General features: G+C 38.9%; 1 protein-coding gene across 1 annotated transcript; it reads right to left on the reverse strand.

Moving 5' to 3' along the window:
- Positions 1-1264: 1264 nt before the first annotated feature.
- On the reverse strand, positions 1265-21260 carry LOC125176690 (glycine N-acyltransferase-like). Its single transcript, XM_047878478.1, has 6 exons — positions 21081-21260; positions 13029-13124; positions 9593-9700; positions 3625-3751; positions 2085-2256; positions 1265-1667 (listed from the first exon to the last, which is right to left on the reverse strand). Exons 1-6 carry the CDS (start codon positions 21258-21260, stop codon positions 1265-1267), a joined length of 1086 nt encoding a protein of 361 aa, XP_047734434.1.
- Between the last annotated feature and the right edge of the window lie 4869 nt (positions 21261-26129).

Genomic DNA, 26129 nt, shown 5'->3' on the forward strand with positions numbered 1-26129 from the left:
CTTAATCCAGGTGATTACCTTCATTCCAGTGTTCTCTTTGCTATTTCTTTTGAACTGTTGGGGCAAGGACCCCTCCCAGCTCACCTGTCATCACCAGGAAGAATATCCCTCCACACTCCCAACTAGACTCTCCCATGAGACAATTATCAGAACTTCACAGAATCCAGGCATCCTGAAATAACGTGCCCAGGGCAAGTGGGGGCAATGGGTAACCATGCCCTCCCCATCACCTTCTGTCTCTCTCAATTAATATCCACTCCCTAGGTCTTGGCACTCCTACTTCTATCTCTCCATAAACTCACCCATGCGCTCTCCATTATGAATCACTTTGTTTCAACCTATACAGTGAAACACAGAATCTTTTTATTGTCTGGGGTTTCAGGTGGGTTTAGGAAGGTCTGCTTTTAGAAACAATATTGAGCCAGGGCACCTGTGTGGCTCAGTTGGTTAAGCATCCAACTTTGGCTCAGGTCATGATCTCACAGTTTGTGGGTTTGAGCCCCGGCATTGGGCTTGGTGCTGACATCTCAGGGCTTGGATCCTGCTTCGGATTCTAGGTCTCTCTCTCTGCCCCTCCCCACTTGTGCTCTGTCTGTCTGTCTCTCTCAAGAACAAACAAACATGAAAAAAATTTTTAGAAACAATATTGAACCATTTTCCCTGGTGTGAGTGTGAGGAGGGGACAGACAGGCTAATATTAAGTCTTTGTCTTATTAACCCTCTCTGCTATATCATGTGTATCACATTTAACTTAATTTCTCCTATGTACTTGTATATATTTAGTGTACCTCTAAAGCAGTAATCAGAGGAAAAGATAATCTCTACAGACCTAATGAGCAGAATATGCTTGCTGAGTACTAAGGAAAAGGCCATAGAAAGAAAGAGGAATAAGTTTTAATGCCCAGAAAATAGTACCCTTTCCTGGAAGATTTGGCAGGGCTCTACCAATCTGTATACTAGGAGTTCTAGGAGAAGCTATTTGGGGCACCAGGTAGCTGATGAAGGAGCATCACAGAGATCCCAGAAGTGTGGGAGGCTAAATTATGTGGGGCCCACTGAAGGAGTACCTGGGCTGCTTCATAGTGATAAATCTAAAGGAATCCCATCTGCAGTTCGAGTGCAGGGACTGGGGTGGTCTTGCTGACCAATCACACTGCTTCCCTGGAGCCCAAACAGTGCCATTCCTTTACTGATGATTACAATTATAACTTATTCTTTCTGTCTTCCCAGGCCTATCTGACATGGTCTTCTGTGCAGGGCTGCTTCACAGGGGCACACAGTGCCACTGGTTCCAGCCACAGGGTATGGTGATATGATCAAGTTTCTTACAAACTTTCTGCATAGTTTTGTTACTCTTGTCAACGTGAGAATATATGGGGAAGCCAAGTTTGTTTAGATAGTGACTATGGGAATAGATGACTTGGGTGATAAGGCCGTGGGCCCGGTACTCAGGCAGGGTACCCGCCATCCGTAACTCTCCTGTCTGGTCCATCAGGTTCCAGGATACAGGCGTCCTCTCAGGCCCCAGCAGGCAGAGGGTGGGGAAGTTCTGGATACAGCGCTCGATGAATCTCTGGCTCCTCTCATTGCCGCCAAAATGCCAGAATTTATTCACCAAGGCAGCGTGGGTAACATCCAGGGAGGAGGGTTTAAACATCTCTTGGCAGCTATGGAGGAAAAGCAAAGTCTGTGAGTATGGAGGTTTTTATTTGTTCTTCCCTCTACTGTTTTGAGAGGCAGAGTAGGTAGAGGAAATAAGAAACACAAAGCCCTGGAGTGTAGGTGAGTTTGTGATGACAAAGGGATGGAAAAGTCCACTGTTGTTGGAATGAGTGAGCAGGAAGAACCGGATAGGTCGAATAAGCTGGCAGAAATCAGATATATTCCAGATGAGAAAAGAAATGGTGGAGTATTTTAAGCAAAGGAGGAATATGGTATGAATTACATCTTAAGAAAAGATTACTCTGACTGTTTTGAAGAATATTGACTGCAGATGGGCCAGAGTGGAAGCAGAGTGGGAAAATGGGAGGCTGTCTCAGTACTGAGAGCAGTAAGTGATGCAGAGTGATTTGTATCAAACTCACATGGCCTTGGGTTTGCCCCTGTTGGGTGATAAGTTCTTTCCCTCCAGCAGGGAAGGAACTAGTTTCTTTATCGTCTCAGCTGTCATATAGAGAATGCAATGTGTTTGCTTGACTTGGAAGGATTTAGTAGCTGCAAGATTTTGTATCACCTCATTCAGGCTGGGCTGTGAACCTAGATGGGATTATGAGGAGAGACAATGATTTAATAAGTACATGCTGTGGAGAAGCTCCCCATTGGAGTAGGAAGTGTCTGGGACTTACAGTCAGAGAACCTAGGTTCTGGGCTCAGTGCTGCTGCTGTGTAACCAGAGTCAAGTAGTCAGGATTTGTGCAATTTTCCCTGTTTTATGTAAGGGAAAACATGCCCAGAAATTCATTAAGCCATTGGTGGCAAAGCGAGACTGGAACCAGGTTTTCTGGGCTACATAATCATGTAGTTTTGATAATTAAAGGAGAGAAGTTTTTTTTTAAAAAGTAGTAGCCAATATCCATTGTGTACTTACTATGTTCCCAGTGTAGTAGATTGTTGCAGTAATGGCCTATATTTGCCCACATCTCCTTGTATCCATTCCTTGGCATAGTCCTTGCCTGCATTGCATCTGACCTTGGCCATATGATTTGCTTTGGCAATGAGGAAGAATGAACTTGATGCAGAGAGAAGCTTAAAAGTGCTTGCACATCGGGGTTTGCCCTCTCCTTGTGATCTCAATTACTTTGAAACCAATACCATACAAATAGCCTAGGCTAGCCTGCTGAGGTCAGGTGCTCCTATCATTCCATCACCATGGCAGCCAATGCTGACAGCCAGAACCATCATTCAGACATGTGACTGAGGCCATGTTAGAGCAATCAGGCCATAGTCCACCCATCAACTGATGGCAATTGCATGAGTAAGCCCAAGAGACACCAGCAGAACTGCCTTGCAAAGCCTAATACAAACTGTAGATTCACAGAATTATGCATCAAAAGTCAACTACACATCCAGGTATTATAGTAAGAAATCCCTATTCAAGATTTCATTTAATCTTTTCAATGCCCCTGTGTTTTAGGAACTATTATTATCCTCATTTATGTATATGAAAGTCATGGTCTCCAAGAGGATAAGTCATGTGGCTAGGATCACATAGCAAGTAACAGGCAGATGCCATCCTAGGGAGTCTGACTCGGGGCGGGGGGCATATCCACACCATGACAGTTGTCCTTTATGGTCTGGGAGGTGCTTTATGGCACAAGTCATCATTCTCATTCCAGGAATGGAAGACCTTGGGTGAAGCCCTCCTTTGGTACCCAGTTACCCTAAGGGATCCTGCATATGTCTACAAAATATGCCATAAATCATTGGCTATCCAGGAATTATATTATGTTCCCCTTTATGAAGCCCATTCTTTGCAAGCTTTGAGGTGTTTTTTTCTCCCTTTATGAGGAAGTTAAAAAATTGGCAGCAGGCTGAGGGTCTGGAGCTTGGGGATAGGAGATATGAGTCATAGGGAAAATTGTTCAGGACAGAGAACTGAGTCCGCACCCATCCCATTTCTCTTACTTTGGATCTGCAAATGCTGTTTCCAGTTGATGACTTCTGGTGAGACAAGACATTTCTGACAGTTCTTGAGGTCCTTGGAGTAGATTTGGTAAGTATTGGTGTAGTGATCAAGATCATCTGTCATCTCCTATGATCATTGGGAAAAGGGAAATAAAACAAATTACTTATATTTCCCTATTGCAATACTTTTTTCTAAATTCCACTATACTGTGAATTTTTAACATTGAAATATTGTTGACACACAATGTTACAATAGTTTCAGGTGTACAATATAGGGATTCAACAAGTCTATACTTTATGCTGTGCTCACAAGTATAGCTACCATCTGTCACCATATAACACTATTACACCACCACTGACTATATTCCCTATGCTCTACCTTTTATAGCATGAGTTATTCATGCTATAACAGGAAGCCTGTATCTCCCACTACCCTTCACCCATTTTGCCCATCCCTCTGCCCTCTTCCTTCTGGCAACCACCAGTTTGTTCTGTGTATTTATGGGTCTGTTTCTGATTTTTGTTTGTTCATTTGTTTCTTAGATTCCACATATGAGGGAAATCATACAGTATTTGTCTTTCTCTGTCTGACTTATTTTACTTTGCATAACACCCTCTAGGTCCATCCATGTTGTCATAGATGGCAAGATCTCATTCTTTTTACAGCTGAGTAATACTCCATTCTGTGTGTGTGTGTGTGTGTGTGTGTGTGTGTGTGTGTGTGTACACACTACATCTTCTTTATCCATTTTTCTATCGGTGGACATTTGGGTTGCTTCCACATCTTGTCTATTGTAAATAATGCTATAAACATAGGGGTGCGTATATTTTTTCAAATTTGTGTTTTCGTTTTCTTTGGGTAAATACCCGGTAGTAGAACTATTGGGTCATATGGTATTTCTAGTTTTAATTTTTTTTCTATTTTTTTTTATTTTAGAGAGAGAGCACAAGCAGGGGAAAGGGGCAGAGGGAGAGAGAGAATCCTGAGCAGGTTCCATGCTGAGCATGGAGCCCCATGTGGGACTCGATCCCACGACCCTGGGATCTTGACCTCAACTGAAATCAAGAGTCAAACCCTCATCTGACTGAACCACCCACATGCCCCTCTATTTTTAATTTTTTTTGAGAAACATCCTTACTGTTTTCCACAGTGACTATACCAATTTACATTTCCACCAACAGTGCACAAGGGTTCCTTTTTCTCCACATCCTCACCGACACTTGTTTTTTGTCTTTTTGACTATAGCCATTCTGACAGCTGTAAGGTGATACCTCATTATGGTTTTGATTTGTATTTCCCTGGTGATTAGTAATGTTGAGGATCCTTCATGTTTCTGGGCTATGTGTATGTCTTTTTTGGGAAAATATCTAATTCATGTTGTCCTATTTTTTTTCTTTTCTTTTTAAAATTGTATTTAATTTATTTTTTAAATTTACATCCAAGTTAGTTAGTTTATAGTGCAACAATGATTTCAGGAGTAGATTCCTTAATGCCCTTTACCCATTTAGCCTATCACCCCTCCCACATCCCCTCCAGTAACCCTCTGTTTGTTCTCCATATTTAAGAGTCTCATATTTTTGTCTCCCTCGCTGTTTTTATATTATTTTTGCTTCCCTTCCCTTATGTTCATCTGTTCTGTGTCTTAACGTCCTCATATGAGTGAAGTCATATGATATTTGTCTTTCTCTGACTAATTTCGCACAGTATAATACCCTCTAGTTCCATCCATGTAGTTGCAAATGGCAAGATTTCATTCTTTTTGATTGCTGAGTAATACTCCAGTGTGTGTGTGTGTGTGTGTGTGTGTGTGTGTGTATAAACATAAATAAAATATATATATATATACATCATATATATGTGTGTGTGTGTGTATATATATATATATATATATATATATGAATATATATATACCCCACATCTTCTTAATCCATTCATCCATTGATGGACATTTGGGCTCTTTCTATACATCGGCTATTGTTGATGGTGCTGCTATAAACATTGGGGTGCATGTGCCCCTTTGATATAGCACACCTGTATCCTTTGGGTAAATATCTAGTAGTGCTATTGCTGGGTCATAGGGTAGTTAGAATTTTAATTTTTTGAGGCACCTCCATACTGTTTTCCAGAGTGGCTGCATCAGCTTGCATTACCACCAATAATGCAAAAGAGATCCTCTTTCTCTGTATCCTCACCAACATCTGTTGTTGCCTGAGTTGTTAATGTTAGCCATTCTGACAGGTGTGAGGTGGTATCTCATTGTGGTTTTGATTTGTATTTCCCTGATGATGAGTGATGTGGAACATTTTTTATGTGTCAGTTGGCCATCTGGATGTCTTCTTTGGAGAAGTGTCTATTCATGTCTTTTGCCCATTTCTTCACTGGATTATTTGTTTTTTGGATGTTGAGTTTGATTAAGTTCTTTATAGATTTTGGATACTAACCCTTTATCTAATATGTCATTTGCAAATATCTCCTCCCATTCCATTGGTTGCCTTTTAGTTTTGCTGAAGTTCCCTTCGCTGTGCAGACTTTTTATTTTTATGTGGTCTCAATAGTTCATTTTTGCTTTTGTTTCCCTTGCCTCTGGAGATGTATTAAGTAAGAAGTTGCTGTGGCCAAGGTCAAAGAGGTTTTTGCCTGCTTTCTCCTCGAGGATTTTGATAGCTTCCTGTCTTACATTTTGATCTTTCATCCATTTTGAGTTTATCTTTGTGTATGGTGTAAGAAAGTGGTCCAGGTTCATTTTTCTGCATGTCACTGTCCAGTTTTCCCAGCACCACTTGCTGAAGAGACTGTCCTTATTCCATTGGATACTCTTTCCTGCTTTGTCAAAGATTAGTTGGCCATACATTTGTGGGTCCATTTCTGGGTTCTTTATTCTGTTCCATTGATATGAGTGTCTGTTTTTGTGCCATTGCCATACTATCCTGAAAATTACAGCTTGGCATTACAGCTTGAAATCCGGGATTGTGGTGCCTCCTGCTCTGGTTTTCTTTTTCAAGATTGCTTTTGTGGTTCCATACAAATTTTAAGATTGTTTGTTCTAGCTCTGTGAAGAATGCTGGTGTTATTTTATAGGTATAGAATTGAATATGTAGATTGCTTTGGGTAGTATCAACATTTTAACAATATTTGTTCTTCCTATCCAGGAGCATGGAATGTTTTTCCATTTTTTGTGTGTCTTCTTCAATTTCTTTCATAAACTTTCTATAGTTTTTGGTGTATAGATTTTTCACCTCTTTAGTTAGAGTTATTCCTAGGTATTTATGGTTTTTGGTGCAATTGTAAATGGGATTGATTCCTTGATTTCTCTTTCTGTTGCTTCATTGTTGGTGTATAGGAATGCAACCAGTTTCTGTGCATTGATTTTATATCCTGCCACTTTGCTGATGAATTTATGGGTCAGTTATAGCAGTTTATTGGTAGAATCTTTTGGGTTTTCCATATAGAATATTATGTTATTTGCGAAGAGTGAAAGTTTGACCTCCTCCTGGCCGATTTGGATGCCATTTATTTCTTTGTGTTGTCTGATTGCTGAGGCTAAGACTTCCAATACTATGTTGAATAACAGTGGCAAGAGTGGACATCCCTGTCTTATTCCTGACCTTAGGGGGAAAGCTTTCAGTTTTTCCCCATTGAGGATGGTATTAGCATTGGGTCTTTCATGTATTTATGCCTATTTTTAAATTGGATTCTTTGGGTTTTGGTGTTTAGTTAAAAGTTCTTTATGTATTTTGGATATTAACTCCTTATGGTAAAAAACTGAGAACTTTTCCTGTAAGGTCAGGAAGAAGACAAGGATTTTATTGCCACTTTTATTCAACAAAATACTGGAAGTTTTAACCACAGCAATCCAGCAAGAAAAAAAAGAAAAGGCATCCAAATTGGTAAAGAAGAAGTTAAACTGTCACTATTTACAGGTGATATAATCCTATACAAAGAAAACCCTAAGACTTCACCCACAAACTATTAAAAGTAATAAATGAATTCATTAAAGTTCCAGGATACAGAATTCACAGAAATTGGTTGTGTTTCTATACACTAACAATTAGGTAATAGAGAAATTAAGAAAACAATTCCATTTACAATTGCATCAGAAAGAAAGAAAATACCTAGGAATAAACTTAGGAAGTGAAAGACCTGTACTGTGAAAATTATGAAATATTGATGAAAGAAATTGAAGATGACACAAAGGAAAAGATATTCCACGTTCATGGGGCGGAGAAATTAATATTGTCAGAATGTCCATACTACCCAAAGCAGTGTATAGACTCAGTGCAATCCAAATCAAAATACCAATAACATTTTTCACAGAACTGGAACAAATAACACTATAATTTGTATAGAACCACAAAGACCCTGAAAAGCAAAAGCAGTCTTGAGAAAGAAAAGAAGTAAACTTATGCTTATGCAGTCCATTGTTCTATGACAAAGCAGGAAAGTGTATCCAATGGGAAAAGGATGGTCTCTTTAATAAGTGGTGTTGGGAAAACTGGACAGCTACATGGAAAAGAATGAAACTGGACCACCTTCTTATACCATACACAAAAATCCATTCAAAATGTATTTAGGACCAAAATGTGAGATATACTGCGATATTTTTTAAGTGCTAAAATGTTGGTATTTTCATTGGTGCATTACAATTATTCCTGAAACATTTAAATCATGAGGTCAGGAGGAGAGATTCAAGTATTCAATTTATGATGGAAAATTGCATAGCAATACTGCTATCTACCCACATATTGCATTAAAATTTCAAATCAAACAAAGACACAATTATTAGGAAGCATTCTTCTATACTTCTATTATTCTCAGTGGGAAGAAGAAAAAAACAATTGACAAGGAAAAGCAAAACTTCTGTTGCAAGAATGCATGTAATAAACAGTTCAAATAGTTGCAGAACATGCCAACCATGAACATCACAGTATTAAATTTAGTTATAGATATTTCTGGATTAAAATCTCCATCTATACTTAATGAAGCCAAAGAAGATGAAAACCAATTAGAAATGCTTCCTTAAAACAATGCTATAGTTAAACAAATGGTAGTTCCAGAAAAATAAAGAGAGTACTTATTTAAGAAGACCCTCTCAACTTACTAAACAGATGAGATTATTGGGAAGTAGGAGGCACAAGAAAATATTACCACAACTCAGTGCAGAATTCAAAAGCTTTTTAAAAAATGGTTGGAAAATGTTGCCCAAAAATACACTGACAAGTCAGCAAGGATATCCACTAATATATTTTATTACTTAAGATCACATTTAAGATAAAAGATCAAATAATTTTATTTCAGTTCAGTTGTTACTACTAATACAGATTTCTTTATATTGTTTAACTTAGTGGTTTTCAAATCAATTTTTATTTCTATGAAAGGTATAAGATTTGTATTTTTATAAATATATAATTTTACTGAATGTTTAAAAATAAGCTTGTGAATTTTTGTCTTTGAAATGTGTTTACTATTTAGTTTTGCTAGTTTTTAAATGTTTCCTCAAAATGCATATGGCGATTATAGTCTCATAAGTTTGCTTTTTATAATTGTCCTAACTCACTGTACTGTCTCACACCTTCCTATATTTACCCCTTGTGTTTTCTCTGTTGGAATGTGCTCTTTTTTTTTGTCAGCCTAACAGTATCTACAAAATATGTACAAGATCCAGTGCAGATGAAACCTCCCATCGGGAAGTGTCTCAGACCTTAACCTTCATCTCCAGCCTCCGTTGTTGAATCAGCTTTCGCTATTTCTGTGTTGTACATCTTTTCTTCCCACACACTTCACTCTATATTGGAATTTATTTGCTTATTGATCTTTTCTTCCAAGGCTCTGAGCTCTTTGAAGAGAGGGACTTACTTTCCGTCACACAATTCATTTCTGTATCCCTGGGCTGCCATATTGTCAGGCACATGGCAGGTACACAGCAAAAATGAACACAGAGGCATATTCATTCCACGTCTGGCACCTTACCTGCTCCTGAGGGCGGATAACCACTGTGTTAAAATCAGGCCACTTGTCCACTAGAGCCTTCAGCTTGAATGGGTTTCCCTGGTTCATGTGGAAGACAGTCCCATAAACCTGCAGCATCCCAAGAAAGGGAGAGGGTCAGCTTGTTAGGAAGGACTGGTAAAGTGCCTTGTTTGGTCAGGACAAGGATCATTTCTATCATGAAATTTTATGTTGGAAAAGGGCCAAGTAGGGCATCTAGGTCAAACAGTCTCCATGTACTACATTTTTTTTTAACCTCAAAAGAGAAGAGTTTTTTCTCCCCACCCGATATGAATCATACATGCATATAGTAAAATGTTTGGCGGGATAAAATTTGATTTTAAGAATACCATTCTTCATTTTAGGATTTAAAATTTTCTCCTTCAAGATTTTCTTCTACTCATACACATAGACACAATTTTACAAAAATTAAATGATCTGATACATGTTCCCTCCCCCCGAATGCATTGTGAGCATATTTTTATGTTCATAAACACAAACATTTTCAATTGTTTTATGATGGCTGCATAGGATTCCATCGTATGGATATATCACAGTTCATTTATTTGCTTATTGATAGTAATTTCAGCTGTTTCCAGCTTTTCACTTTGACAAATAATTCTTCATAGAGCATGCTTGACAGAAAATTTGCATGGGCTCCTGATATTTTCTTAGAATATTCAGAAGAGTAGTTGCTGGCTCAAATGTTATGCACATGTTTAAAACTTCTTAACATAAATGACCACGTTATTCTCTGGAAGGATTAAATGAACTTCCACCAACAAACAGGCTACAGCATAGTGCTCAACAGAATGTGCTGTGTGGTCCCATGGCCTGGGGTCCAAGTCCAGTCTTGGATCCCCCTACCCCCATTTGTGTTGTGCAGGCTGTTGAGAGACAGGAAGATGGGGAGAGAATGAATGAGAGCAAGTCTTGTGGACATTGTGTTTTTGTGGTTTGGGGGATTGGAATGCAGCAGCAGATACTAGCATGGGCAACTGTGAACATGAAGCCTCTGCAGATACCAGCGTGGAAGCATGCCAATGACCTGAGGTCAAAAAGATGGTATATGCTTTAATATTTCCACCTTGGATACATGATGACGAAGAACTATGCCTGTATCTTTCCCCCTGCCACTCTCCACCCCACATAAACTATTGATGTGAGACAAGGGGGAAAAAAGCTCAGTTGACTGAATTTATCTGAATTTATTTTGTTTTCAGCCATGAGTGGAGGCTTGATATAGAATTCAGCATAATTTGGGAAAATACAGACATTATCTTTTTACATATTTGCATTTGGGCCCTGTAAAACTGATTTACACTATACTATTATCCATTATAGGATCTGAAAATACGTAGAACTGTTACTCTTTGTTATTCCCATGGCCTAATTAATTAAAAAAATTTCTTTTTTCCTGCTCAGTTCAGAACATACCAGGCAGCTACTCTAAGTTGACTCAACTGGAGTTGATACACGCACTAAAATGTATTTAATATCTAGCACTAAGAGGAATGGCTGGGCTTTTTCTCAACTGAGACTCAAATAAGTATTGAATTTTAGGTTACACATCCATTACAAGTACTACACATATTCTGGATTTTAATTAGGGGGCAATGTATGTCTTTAATATGCAACCAAAAATTGAAGGTGCTATTAGGGCCACCTTATCTTACCACAGAGATCTTCCAAGAAAGGACACTTGGAATGCACCGTTTTCTCAAAATATTTGGGCTCAACTTAACATAAGCAGTAAAGAGAAATTTAAGTGACAAAATTCTACACTAAATTCATGGGAAAAAAAACTTTGGCCTGAAGAATTGTTAAAAATAACTATTCACCATAAAAATATCTTAGGCGACTGTTTATAGAGTTTCTAACTGATGTAGCCTCCCTCCCAACCCCGCAGAGTTGATTGTCTGTAAGGTTGCCTGGATCTTAAGGATTATGAAGTGAAAGGAGTTAAATAGTGGGTGGTAGAGATTTATGGTAGTAGGAATCTACTAACATGGTTAACTTTAGTTTTAGATCACAGTTGACCCTTGAACAACATGGGGGTTGGGGGGCACTGATCCCCCACTTGCAGTGGAAAATCTGTCTAGAATTTTTGATTACCCCCAAACTTAACTATGAATCACCTACAATTGACCAGAAGCCTTACCAATGATTTAAACAGCTGATTAAGATGTACAGTATGTTATATACTGTATTCTTACAATAAAGTAAGCTAGACATAAGAAGATATTATTAATCAGATTACAAAGAAGAGAAAATCCATTTACAGTTCTGTGCTATATTTGTTGAAAAAAATCCAAGTGAATATAAGTGAACTTGCATATTTAAGGGTTAGCTGTGGTAGAAGTCATTTTTTTTAGTAGGAACTAAAGAACAGTTATTTCATTAGTCTGTTTCTAATAATTGAAAATTAAGCCTTAAAAAATAAATAAATAAAAGAAAATTAAGCCTTGTGATCTACAAATAAAATAATGCTAATATTTTTCTCCTTATACTGAAAGAAGGGAGTAGCAGAGCTATAAGGGAGTAAAGGAGGCAAATGCATTTATCTTATCTAAATTGTATGCATCTTATAGGAATGTCTTATAAAATAGTAAAAATCTAATTTCTATGTCTACAGAGGTTTTTTTAGGGAAAAGTAACTGTCCTCTAACACACACACACACACTCACACTCACACACACACACACGGACCCTATGCCTTTGGTTGCTAAAAAAAACACAAGCAAGTACCGTAGCCTATCACTAGAGTTGCTCTTGCACAGTTCTGGATGTAAGTATTTACGTGTACATCTTAGTTAATTCTGAGATTTCTAATCAGTTGTACTAGGTTAAAGGAGACACCTAGTTGTACTAGGTTAAAGGAGACACCATAAAATAGCCTGATATGCAGTCAGCTCAGGGAAATTGGGAAATTTAAGTCAAAATTGGAATTGACTCCTTACTAATTTTAGAGAAGACTCCTGATGGTTAACCTCTCACCTAGCAAGTGTTCTTTTAAGAAGAACAATTTTAACATTAATATGTAGTCTCAGCCAACTTTTGAGGAAAACCCTGGACAAAACACCAATGTTATTATGGAATGTTTTTTGGAAAGGAGCAAGGGAACACTTTATGAATGACAGAGCAAAAGCTGGTAAAGTCCCAGGCATACCTGTGTTCATGCCATGGCATTGCAATCACTATTTGTGTGATATTGGCTAAATCACCCTAACTGAGATCTATCTTCTCATCAGTAACACAGACATAGTAGCAAATATCTTCTAGAGAGGTAATGCAAACTAAGCTAGAGAAAACATGGACTAATGCTGGACACAGAACAGAGGCTCAATGTTAGTCTCTTTTCTTCTTGACTCATGGGGTTTCTATTCCTTACCCTCCACCCAGAATTTTCCATTGTCACCTTTAAGGATTCAGGAAGGCTCTTCTTCAAGGACCTCTCCAGTGACTGCAGCATTTGGGCACCTTGCAGTGGGAACATCATGGAAGGTACCTTAGCCTAAAGAGAGAAACAGGAAACAGCTAGGAATGAGAAGAAGCTGGAAGAGATTCAGAAATATGAGTAGGAAGTTCTCTTCTAATGGCGAGGTCCCCCTTCAGTCTCTCTTCATCTGTGTCACCTTCAGTAAAGTCTTCACTAGCTCTCACCAACTCCAAGGAAGGACAAGACTGGTAGAACGCATGGGGGATGGGAGGATTTACACATTTTTAAATTCACTTTCTTACATTTCAATGCATTCCAGCCAACTGTTTCATTTTAGGTTAACAAGCGCATTCTTAAGTACATATAACATCTTTTGAAATTTAGTTGCCATTAGTGATTCTCGTGACACCACCAGTAATAAGCCGTATAACATTGTGGAAGTTATTTACTCTTTCTGTGCCTTGCTTGCCTCTGTTAACCTCAAAAATAAAACTATCTTACCATCAAAAATGGCTTATTTGGAAATAGCAGGGAATTGCAATACCAGATAATGAAGCTATAGAAAATTATAAGCAAGTCTGGAGAACAAAAGAGAGGAACATTCTTTTATAAAAAGGAGAGGAAGAGGACTGTTATAAACAAAAAGTCCATTGGTAGAAAGGTGGAGTTCCCAGTATCAGGGCTTTTTCTTGGCCGAGTAGTGACTGTCTCTCATTGGCTGGGCTGTTGCTGAAGGGAGGAGGAAACCTGTCTGCTCAGTAGGAAAGTAGTAGCTAGAGTAAAATGGAATTTGGAAGCAATGAATCATAAGAATATACCCCCCCCCCCCCACCAAACCAAGAGCATACTGTGTACACTGTATGTTAGCTAACTTGACAATAAATTATATTAAAAAAATAATTATAAATAAAATGGAATTTGGAAGGCGCTCTATTCCTGTTGGGTCTGTGGTGAATGCAGGCAGGAGTTGTATGGCAAGAGCTCCCCGCTGCTGGCTTCCTGACTCCATTCCAGAGGATTCCTTTTATTGATTTTCACACTTTGAAGGTGGATGGGATAACAGCACCATCTAACTTACAGACTTTTTTTAGGGTTAACTGAGTTATTACATTAAAGGAGTCAATAAGTGCTTGGAATAGTATCTGTCAGGGGCTCCTGGCTGGCTGTCAGTACAGCATGTGACTCTTGATCTTGGGATCATGAGTTCAAGCTCCATGTTGGGCATGGAGCCCACTAAAAAGAAAAAGAGTATCTCTTGTATAAAAGCACTGAACATGTTATTTTATTACTCCTCCTCCCTCTCCTCTTCCTTCCTGTCCTTTTTCATCCCCTCCTTTTCTTCCTCTTCCTCCTTGCCACCTGAGTTAAAGTGCTGTTTATTGCAGTACATTTTGCCGCAATCTTTTTAATGTGGGCATTTGGACATGGTCTAAAATATAAACAATTAACCTTTTAAAAAATTTCCAAGCTATATTCCAAGCTGGTATTTTCACCCTATTTTTTTTTAACCTTACTGTATCTCACTCTTGCATCTGTCTTGCATATTGTACGGATTACGAGGTAGAATAAAAAAATAGCATTTTTACATATTTGATTCACTGCGTGAAATTGGGATTTACCAAAACATTCTATAAAACCCCAACTACATGAAAAAGCAGAAAGGGCTGTGTCACAGCATTCTATTTTGGAACCAGGATCCCTGGAGGATTACATCACTTCTAAGTGAAGGAACCAAAGAAGTGTTCAGAGAGGATGTTGCATTAAAACTGGCTGTGTGTGAGATTCCATGCTCCAGGTCGGAACTGGGTAGCTGATTTTACAACAGCATGGAGGAGGCTTCTACTTCTGGCCAAGAGAGCATAACAGGATCTGGATTTACCTCCTCACCTGAAAAAAAAAAGGACAAAACTAAACAGTAAATGAAACAGCATTGCACAGAGCAGAGCCACTATCCCCAAGAAAACGAAAAAAGAAAAGGTGAGTTTAATGATTGCATAGCTTATTGTTGGAAGACTGCAGCTCAGGGAAATGGAGCCTGACCAGATCACTGGAGTCTCAATGACTTGAGCATATAGAAGTAGAGGCCAGTGTGGAACTTGAGAAAGAGACAAAGCAGAGAGGGAGAAAGAGAGAGAGGGAGAACGAGAAGGAGAGAGAATGCATGAGAGAGGGAAAATGAGGGAGAGAGAGGGAGAATGAGAGAGAGTTCTGGAGATCTTTGGGAAAGAGCAATCTCCTAGAGTCTTTGGCTCATCACCGAACTGTATAAGGGGAAACTACCTTGGGCTTTGGCCTAGGGAGAGAACCACTGGAAAAGATCAGGTGGAAAAATTCTTATAGCTGACACAAGTCTGGGAATAGTTTATGTTCTGACACACTGAAGTGAAAAGACCTTGTAGCATAAGGGCATTGAGTAAGAAGCTCAACAAGGTGGTTAAATTCAGACTTGTATGTTCTAAATTCATCCTGCACTGATTAAAAGAAAGTCTTGAAATGATCCATCTGATTCCAATAACTTGTGCACCCGAACAAAACGTACTTGAAAATGTAAGTACAACAAAATCTATCAACTAACAGTATATAATTCACATTGTCTCACCTCCAGTAAAAACTGATATGATGGAAAGAAGCAGTAAAATATGATTCAGAAGCAGAAGACAAACACAAATCAGTAAAGACAGGCCCAGAGGAGACACTGTCAGACCTACAATCAAAATGTTTTTTTCTGTTGCAACAGTGCTTCTCCATGATGCAATAGTCCTTCTCTCACCTTCTTGCAACATTTGCAAATAAGGTTTCTCTTTACCTGAATAAATAAAAATGAGCAGATGCAGATATATTGCAACTAGCAGGCAAAGACGTTAAAAAGCTATAATAATGCTGCTCTTCATGTTTAAGAAGATAGAGGGACACATCATGATAAGAGAAATGGAAGCTACAAAAGATGCATATTGAACTTATAGAAATGAATATATACAGAATTTAAAATAAAAAATACAGTGGATGTGATTAGCACTAGATTAGACATTCCAAAAGAAAAGATCAGTGAGGTTGAAGATGCAGCAATTGAAACTATCAACAATGATGCATGGAGCAAAAAACAAGAAGGATCAGAAGATTTATTGCTAGTATGTCACCATTTATCCCCCAAATTGATCTACAGTTTCAAATTAGCCATAAAACATTTCAAGTTTTATTTGTAGAAATCACAGATTCTAAAATTTACATGATATCAAGGCTTACTAAAGAGCTACAGTAAACATCATGGAGTGGTCTTGGAATAAAGATAGACAAACCAATGAAACAGAATAGAGAAATTGATAGACATTTGTGGTCAATTGATTTGCTACAAAAATATCCAGACAAATGGGAGATAGGATATTCTTTTCAATAAATGGTGCTGCTTATTTTTCAACAGTCAAGATTACTTCTTGATAGACTCAGTAGTTGTAAATTTCTAAATGTAGATGTTAGAAGAAAGTCACTCTTGTCTATACTTACTTGTCCCTCTGCTACTTTCTGCTCCCCAGGTCATTTATCTAAAAACAGATCCCCATTCCATTTAGGGTGTTTTATGAATTTGAGAAAGAAAAAAAGCAGCACCCAAAACATAACATTTTCACAGAACAGCAGAACCTGGCAAGGTCATTCAATGGCCTTGATGGAAGGGGACAAAAACGAGATCATTCCACAATCATGTTTGAGCATGGACAAAACAAGAAGGCAGTCTTATCTGCAAAAACAGCCAAATACTCTCCCCAAGTAACAAGTGGCTGCCACTTCTTTACCCCTAATCTTTCTTCCTGCTTCATGGACAAAAGTCTTCCATACAATTTCAGTGTTTTCTGACAATATTCAAGGCAGAGCAAACCCATGCTTCCTTGAATCCTTCCCCAAATCGTGTGTCAAGTCCCTCCTGACACTGTTACTGAGGTGTACCACATTTCCTTCCTTATGGTGTGCTCTCCCTTTTGTTGCAACAGATAATAAATCCCAACTTTGCTGGGTTACAGGTGTGTTCTACGTGGCCTTTGACTAGAAGTTATTGATAATGTTTATAGCAGCATTATCAACAATAGCCAAACTATGGAGAGGGCTCATATGTGTATTGACTGCTGAACGAATAAAGATGTGGTACACACACACACACAGATACACAGAAACACACACACTGGAATATTACACAGCCCTCAAGAAGAATGAAATCTTGTTATTTGTAATGATGTAGATGGAGCTACAGTGTATTATGCTAAGCAAAATAGGTCAATCAGAGAAAGACAATACCATATGATTTCACTCATATGTAGAATTTAAGAAACAAAGCAGATGAACATATGGGAAGGGAGGGGAAGAAGAGAGGTAAAGAAACCACAAGAGACTCTTAACAATAGAGAACAAACTGAGGGTTGATGGAGGGAGGTTGGTGGGATGGGTTAGATGAGTGAGGGGTATTAAGGAGGGCACTTGTCATGATGAAACCAATATTGCACTGTATGTTAACTAAAATTTAAATTAAAAAAAAAGTTATTGACACTTATTTAAATATTTAGCTCTGAGGCATTTGTTCCTACTGGATTGTTCACTGTTCGCTTTGACTTCCTAGGACTCAGAGACTTCTCCTTTTCAGCTTAGCTCCTCAGGACTACTAGTTTTTCAGGGTGGTCATGAAAGATTTGGATTTGCAAAAGTGGAACCAATATTAGTTTGTTTCTATGGAAAAACATATCTAGGTTACAAAGGTTTCACTATGTTTTGGTTGCTTTAAAATGTTGGGTAATGTGTAGATCGTCGAATGTTCCTGATTTTTCTATGTGTGTGTCCTCTGTCTCCTTCCAAGTCCGTGTCAATCATTTGAAAAAAACAAAATGATGAAATGGCATTATGTGATAAATGTGAAATAGCATTATGCTGCAAAAAAAACCTATGTACATAACCTTAATTTAAAAATGCTAACCATTATCTCAGCTTTCAGTGAGTCATAATCTTTTTTTTGCCTTGACATTGATGGCTGCTGACTGATCAGAGTGGCGGTTGCTGAAGGTTGAGTGACTGTGGCAATTTCTTAAAAGAAGACAGCTGTGAACTTTACCACATTGATTGACCTCTTGTTTTGTGAATGATTTCTCTGTAGCATGTGATGCTGTTTGATGGCATTTACCCACAGTAGAGCTTCTTTATTTTTTTTTAAGTTTATTTATTTATTTTGAGGGAGAGAGACTGAGAAAGAAAGTGTGCATGCATGCATGTGAGCAGATGAGGGACAGAGAGAGAGAGGGAGAAAGAGAATCCTGAGCAGGCTCTGCACTGTCAGCGAGGAGCTTGATGTGGGGCTCAATCTCCTGAACCATGACGTCATGACCTGAGCTGAAATCAAGAATCGGATGCTTAACCCACTGACCCACTCACATGTCCCTGAACTTCTTTCAAAATTGGAGTCAATCCCTCAAACCCTGCCTCTGTTTCAGCAATTAAGTTTATGTAATAGTGTAGACTCTTTGTTGTCATTTCAACAATCTTCACAACATCTTCATCAATAGTAGATTCCAGCTCAAGAAACCACTGTCTTTGTTCATCCATAGAAGCAGTTCTTTATCCATTGAAGTTTTATTATGAGACTGCAGCAGTTCAGTCCCATCTTCAGGCTCTAGTTTTGATTCTAGTTCTCTTGCTCTTTCCACTACATCTGCAGCTACTTCCTCCACTGAAGTCTTGAACCTCTCAAAGTCATCCATGAGGATTGGAAGCAATTTCTTCTGAATTCCTATTAACGTTGATATTTTGACCGCTTCCCATGAATCACGAATATTCTTAGTGGCGTCCAGAATGGTGAATTTTTTCCAGAAGGTTTTCAATTTACTTTGCTAGGATCCATCAGAGGAATCACTGTAGCCTTATGTGGAAGCTATAGCCTTATGAAATTTATATCTTAAATAACAAGAATGAGACTTGAAAGTCAAAATTAGTCCCTGACTTATGGGCTTCAGAATGGATGTCGTGTTAGCAGGCATGAAAATAACTTTAATCTCATTGCACATGTCCATCAGAGCTCTTGGGGGAGTGGGTGCATTGTCCGTGAGAAGTGATATTTTGAAAAGAATCTTCCTTTCTGAGAAGTAGGTCTGAACAGTGACTTAAAATATTCAGCAAACTGTGCACAGATGTGCTGTAATCCAGGCTGTTTTGTGCCATTTCTAGAGCACAGGCAGAATAGGTTTACCATAATTCTTAAGGGCCCTAGGATTTTCAGAATGTAAATGAGCATGGGTTTTAATTTAAAGTCACAAGTTGTGGGGCAACTGGGTGGCTCAGTCAGTTAAGCATCCGACTTTGGCTCAGGTCATGATCTTGTGGTCTGTGAGTTTGAGCCCCACGTTGGGCTCTGTGGTGAGAGCTCAGAGCCTGGAGCCTGTTTCAGATTATGTGCCTCCCTCTCTCTGACCCTCCTGCATTCATGCTCTCTCTGTCTCAAAAATAAATAAACGTTAAAAAAAATTAAAGTCACCAGTTGTATTAGCCCCTAACAAGACAGACGACCCATCGTTTGAAACTTTGAAGCCAGGCATTGACTTCTTCTCTGTAGCTAGGAAAGTCCCAGGAGGGCATCTTATGCCAACAGAAGGCTATTTCATCTACATTGAAAATCTGATGTTTAGGGTAGCTGCCTTCATTAATATCTTGGCTAGATCTTGTGGATAACTTGCTGCAGCTTCTGTATCAGCACTTGCTGCTTCCCATTACACTTTGATGTTGTGAAGACATCTTTCCTTAAACCTCATGAACCAACCTCTGCTACCTTCAGACTTTTCTTCTGCAGCTTTAACGCTCTCAGCCTTCATAGAATTGAAGAGACCCAGGGCCTTGCTCTGCATTAGGCTTTGACATAAGGAAACATTTTGGCTGATTTGATTGTCTACCCAGATAACTAAAACTTTCTTCATATCAGCATTAAGGGTGTTTTGCTTTCTTATTATTCATGTGTTCACTGAGTAGCATTTTTTATTTCCTTCAAGAACTTTTCCTTTGCATTTACGACTTGGCTAACTCTTTGGTGGAAGAGGCTTCGGTTTTGGCCTGTCTTGGCTTTCGGTAAGCCTTCTTCACTAAGCTTAATCTTTTCTAGCTTTTGATTCACAGTGAAAGACATGTGCCTCTTCCTTTATCTTTGACCCTTAGAGGCCATTGTTGGGTGATTTCTTGTCCTAATTTCAATATTATTTGTCTCAGGAAATAGGGAGGCCCAAGGAGGAGGAGAGAGACAATTTAAGGGCCGTCAAAACACACACAGCATTTATTGATGAAGTTTGTCATCTTATAGGCACACAGTTGGTGGCACCTCCCAAACAATTAGAAATGTAACACCAAAGATCACTGATCACAGAGCAATGCAACAAATATAATAATAATGGAAAAGTTTGAAATATTGGTGAGAATTAGCAAACTGTGACCTAGAGACACAAAAGAAGCAAATGCTATTGGAAAGTGGTGCCAATAGACTTGCTTGATGCAGGGTCACCACAAATCTCCAGTTTGAAAAAACACACTATCTGCAAAGCACAACAAGGTGAAGCTTGATCAGACAAGGTTTGCTTGTATTCATCTACTTATTTCTTTTCTAACTTTAAGTACGACAACCTTCTTAGGAATCACAGGCAGGGAACCAAACTGCCTACCTGGTAATACAACCAGAAGGATTAAATATGGTAATATGTGCAGTGTCTCCTCACATTAAAGACTCCATTCACCCCCACCGCTTGCAGAAAGCATCCAAATCTCTCCTCATTCATTTATTAGTTCAAATCAGAGACCTGTAAGAATTTTTCATAGTACCTAGCAAGTTAGCCTTCACAGAGTAAGTGCTAGATATAGGTTTCTTAAGTTAAAGTTATTTCTTTCCCTTAAGTATGTTTGCCATCATATTCTGATGTAACACAGTATGGGCATTTTGATTTGTCTCATGTAAGTGGAGATGATGTCACAAAGCAATGACTATCTTTTTTTTTTTTTTTTTTTTTTTTTGGTATGAGCCCCCACCTGGAAAGCTGTCTCCACACCAATCTTTGCAGGTGTCCCCAGGAACAAATGAAGAGCAGACTTCCAGGCGATGAAATTTCCCTCTGATGGTGTCAGTTCGGCAAGATCTCTCAGACTGAGTTTAGGTCTGTCTCCTCCAGAGATCGCTGAGCTGAGGTTCAAAATGTGGACCTTGCACATAAGCAAACAATTCTAGGTGTCAGCTCTTGTGAAATCCAATCTTCCTCTCTGGGACTCATGTTGTGTGAGCTCTTTATGCAAATTCAGGGGCTGGGAATGTGTCACCTGAGCTTCTCTTTGCAAAACACCAGGTTGCTCTTTGCTCCCACCAGCCTGGCCATGACTCTGGAATCCAAAGCTGTGTGAACCCAACAGGCCAGGTGTCAGAAGGGGGGTCATGTTGCATAAACCATACTGTCGACCTCCCCTTCCCATTCTTAACAAAATGCAATCAGAGCAAGGCAATAGGAAAGATAGGGATAAGGTCTGATTTGCAGAATCTGGTCTCTTTCCTTACACGTATGCAGAACAGAAAATATTTGCATGGAGTGACTAAAGCCTTTAGGATCCTCCTTTTTTTTTTTTACGTTAAGCTGTGCCCTCTTCCCTGCCTATTGTGAGGCTGCAGTTAAACATTCCAGTGATTCAGCGTACACACTTCTTAGTCTCACTATTATGGAGGAGGACACGGAAGCTCAGTGTGCTTGAATTAGATGGAATTTAAACCCAGAGCCTTCTCACTCTGAAGTATCCACTACTCCACATTAGCATTTGCTCTACCATTCTCAGGAAAGGAAGGAGGATTCATAGAAAAGATATTTTGAGTCACAACTCCTCTGTGTGAAGCTACCAAGGAGGGAAATTTGACACTGTCTGGTCCTTGCCTTCATCACCCTCATCCTTCTTCACCATAAGTAGTTGATTTCATTATGAAAGAAAGAAGGGTCATTCCCATCAGAGGAGCAGAGACAGGGGTGGCTAGTGTCTAGAGAAAAAGTAGAAAAAAGCCTGTGTGCTTCTTCAGTACATGGGCCAGCAGAGCACATATTTCTCCCTGTCCTTTCTAGGAGCCTTGATTCCTAGAATACTAATTCTCAATTTTATCTCCTGGTGTTGAAGTCATTATAATCATTCCTTATTCTTTCTCCAAAGCCAAAGGCCACTGAAGCTGCTCTGTCCCTGGACAGTCAGCAGAGTGGACCCCTGGGTCCCTGTAGAGTCTCATAAAGGCTTACTATTACAAAAGAGTAGTGTCCCCTGTGCCCCAGTCCCAGAAAACCTCTATCTCCTCTATAGACCTCTATCTCCTTCAGCACTAACAGTCAAGATTTGGGTCTTTACCACCCTTGTATCTTAAACTAGTCTCTTAATCTCTCTAGGTTGGTTCTCCAGCTGCCAAAAGTGTTGTTGTATTAGGTAACCGAGAATTTTTCATGCTCTTCCTTGATTCTGTGGTGGTTATCCTTGCTCTGTTATATGAAATAATACATATAAATCTTCTCACGTACTTTGGGACCAGATACAAGGAGAAAGATTCAGGAGCATTGGCCCTCAGTGTATTTATATGTTTTCCTCTGGGTGCTGGGTGCAAGTCCAGACGATGATGATAGAAGCAGCATTGCATAGTAGCTCAGAGGGAGGACGATGGGGCCAAACTAACATGGTTGAGATCCTGACTGACCCCACATACCTACTGTGTGACCTTGGACAAATTATTTCCTCTTTACATGCCTCTGTTCTTCTATCTAGAAAGAGGAGTAAATAATGGCACTTACTCTGTAGGGTTTAGAGGAATATTAAGTTCTCCCCCCGCCCTGCTCTGCCACAAGTGACCCAATCCATATGTCCCTTTTTGCTGAAGAAGTTCCCATCCAGGCTCATGGGTTGCCCTGTGCCTGAAGGTCTTTAATGAGTTCCAGGAAAATGTATGAGTTGTAGTTTATCCAGCCTTTTCTGATCATTAGTGTGGGATCAGTGCTTTTACAGCTTTCTAAACCTAACTTAGAAGCAGAAATGAGACCATATTTTCTTAATTTAGATATACATAATAATTATAATGGCTTAGACAGTAATTGTTTAGACAAGCTCCTGGTACGTGGTAAGCATATATAAATGTTTTATTAAATAAAGAATTATCGAATACAATGCATTACGCATGTACAGGTATTTAGTGGAAATATTGTTTCCCTTACTATAAACCATTTCTGCTTTCTATAGTCAGCATGTTTAATGGGGAATGTGAAAAGGGTAATTTGTATCTGCCTACCAGGTAATCCAATGGAAGGGTTTCAACTGACGTCCATATTGGGACTCTCACCAATAGAAATGTATATTTCCTTTTCCTGCCACTGAAATTTTTGATACAAGAACCACTGCACATATATAAGGGGTAGATGCTAGATTGTACCCAATTATTATGAATCCAATTTGTAAATTATACTCTGGAAAGCTTATAGCTCAGTCCCACCCAATTTGCTAACCATTCCCTGCCCCCTCCCACGTAATAATAATCTTTAGTCCAGATTGTACCTGTTCCTGGTGCTTAATACCAAAAATTACAACTAATGTTTTTGGAAAGCTTAATATGTGCCAGATATTTTTCCAAGTTGTTCATTTAGATTTTCTCATTCATTTGATTCTTGAAATAAATCTATAGTTTGGGAACTGTCATTTTCCCTCATTTTAGAGATAAGGATTCTGTGGCACAGAGAGGTCAAATCATTTTCTCCACTTTACAGAGCTGACAAAAAGCATATCTGGGATTTTCATTCAGAGAGTACAGCTCCACTGTATATATGAGAATGCACTACACTGCCCTACCCCATAGTGTTTCTAGCATTATGGATGTGCTTTATTTTATATTAATAAGTAATCATTGAAATGTAGGCTCACCAAGGGATCTGTGTTTTATTCAATATCTGACCAAATTCCTAGAACAGTCCCTGGCACATAGTAGGTGATCAGTTAATATATATTGCTGTTGTTAAAATGAGAAAATTGTGGAGGGTTTAACACATGTTTTGTGCTACCAGCATGGAGAAAGAGCATGAGAAGTTCATATGAAAAGGCAGGAGAATCTTTGCTCATTTGGACATCACTACATCCCATTCTGGAACTTTCCCCAAGGAAAATAATTTTTTTAAGAGGTAAGAAAAGAATAAAGGAAAGAAGGAAGAGTAGGAAATAGAGTGGGTGCCCCCACTATCTCCTCTCAATGTCTTCCAACTGATGGACCCTCTAGTTTAACTTCTACAATCAAACACAAAATTTGTTTATGGCAGGGTGATTATAGGGGTAGAAATTGACCCATTTCAAGAAAGATAACACTGTTCTCACTTTCTTGGGGTTTCTATGAGGAAAAATGCTACCACTAGTCAGTCTTTCTCCTAAGAACTCCCCCAGGATCATATGCACTTAGTGTCAAGTATTCATGTGCCTAATGCGTTAACATGATTTTTTAAATTTTAGTTAATATACAGTACAAAATTGGTTTCAGGAGTAGAACTCAATGATTCATCACTTACATACAACACCCAGTGCTCATTCTAACAAGTTCCCTCATTAGTACCAATCACCTATCTAGCCCATCTCCCACCTATCTCCCTCCATCAACCCTCAGTTTGTTCTGTATCATTAAGAGTCTCTTGTGGTTTGCTTCCCTCTCTTCTCTAGCCTCCTTCCCCTATGTTCATCTGTTTCATTTCTTCAATTCCACATATGAGTGAAATCATATAGTATTTGTCTTTCTCTGATTGACTTACTTTGCTTATCATAATACATTCTAGCTCCATCCACATTGTTGCAAGTGGCAAGATTTCATTCTTTTTGATGGCTGAGTAATATTCCAACGTGTGTGTGTGTGTGTGTGTGTGGGTGTGTGTGTGTGTGTGTATTTTATTCATTCATCAGTTGATGGACATTTGAACTCTCTCCATAGTTTAGCTATTGTTGATAATGCTGCTATAAACATCGGGGTGCATGTACCCCTTAAAATACATATTTTTGTATCCTTTGGGTAAATACCTAATAGTGCAATTGCTGGATACTAGGGTAGTTCTATTTTTAGTTTTTTGAGGAACCTCTATACTGTTCTCCAAAGTGACTGCACCAGTTTGCATTCCCACCAATAGTGTTAGAGGGCCCCCCTTTCTTTGCATCCTCACCAACATCTGCTGTTATTGTGTTGTTAATTTTAGCCATTCTGACAGGTGTGAGGTGGTATCTCATCATGGTTTTGCTTTGTATTTCCCTGATGATGAGTGATGTTGAGCATCTTTTAATGTGTCTGTTAGCCATCTGGATATCTTCTTTGGAAACCGTCTCTTCATGTCTCCTGCCCATTTCTTAACTGGGTTGTTTGTTGTTTTGGGTGTTGAGTTTTATAAGTTCTTCATAGATTTTAGATACTAACCCTTTATCAGATATGTCATTTGCAAATACCTTTCCCATTCTGTAGGCTGCCTCTTAGTCTTGTTGATTGTTTCCTTCACTGTGTAGAAAGTTTTTATCTTGGTGAAGTCCCAGTAGTTCATGTTTGCTTTTGTTTCCCTTGCCTTCTGCCATGTGTCTAGTAAGAAGTTGCTCTGGCTGAGGTCAAAGAGGTTGCTGCCTGTGTTCTCCTCTAGGATTTTGGTGGTTTTCTGTCTCATATTTAGGGTTTTCACCCATTTTGAATTTGTTTTTGTGTTTCACCCATTTGTGAATTTGTTTTGTCTCATTCTTCTGCATGTCGCCATCCAGTTTTCTCAACATCATTTGCTGAAGAGATGGTCTTTTTTCCATTGGATATTCTTTCCTGCTTTGTTGAAGATTAGTTGACCATATAGTTGTGGGTTCATCTCTGGGTTTTCTGTTTTTTCCATTGATCTGAGTGTCTGTTTTTGTGCCAATACCATGCTGTCTTGATGACTACAGCTTTGTAATACAGCTTGAAATGGAGAATCATGGTGCCTCTAGCTTTGTTGTCTTTTTCAGGATTGCTTTGGCTATTCGGGGCCTTTTGTGGTGCCATAAATGTTTTAGGATTGTTTGTTCTGCCTCTGTGAAAAA

This window comes from Prionailurus viverrinus, chromosome D1 (assembly GCF_022837055.1).
Source record: "Prionailurus viverrinus isolate Anna chromosome D1, UM_Priviv_1.0, whole genome shotgun sequence".
NCBI classification, from domain to species: Eukaryota; Metazoa; Chordata; class Mammalia; order Carnivora; family Felidae; genus Prionailurus; species Prionailurus viverrinus.

Excerpts from the sequence above, each read along its gene's own strand:
- LOC125176690 (XM_047878478.1), bottom strand. The coding sequence starts at position 21,260 with ATGTGCAAGGTCCACATTTTGAACCTCAGCTCAGCGATCTCTGGAGGA. Across the intron at positions 9,701-13,028 it reads GCCTTCCTGAATCCTTAAAG|GTTTATGGGACTGTCTTCCA; the intron begins GTGACAATGGAA and ends GGGATGCTGCAG. Across the intron at positions 3,752-9,592 it reads TTATCCGCCCTCAGGAGCAG|GAGATGACAGATGATCTTGA; the intron begins GTAAGGTGCCAG and ends CAATGATCATAG.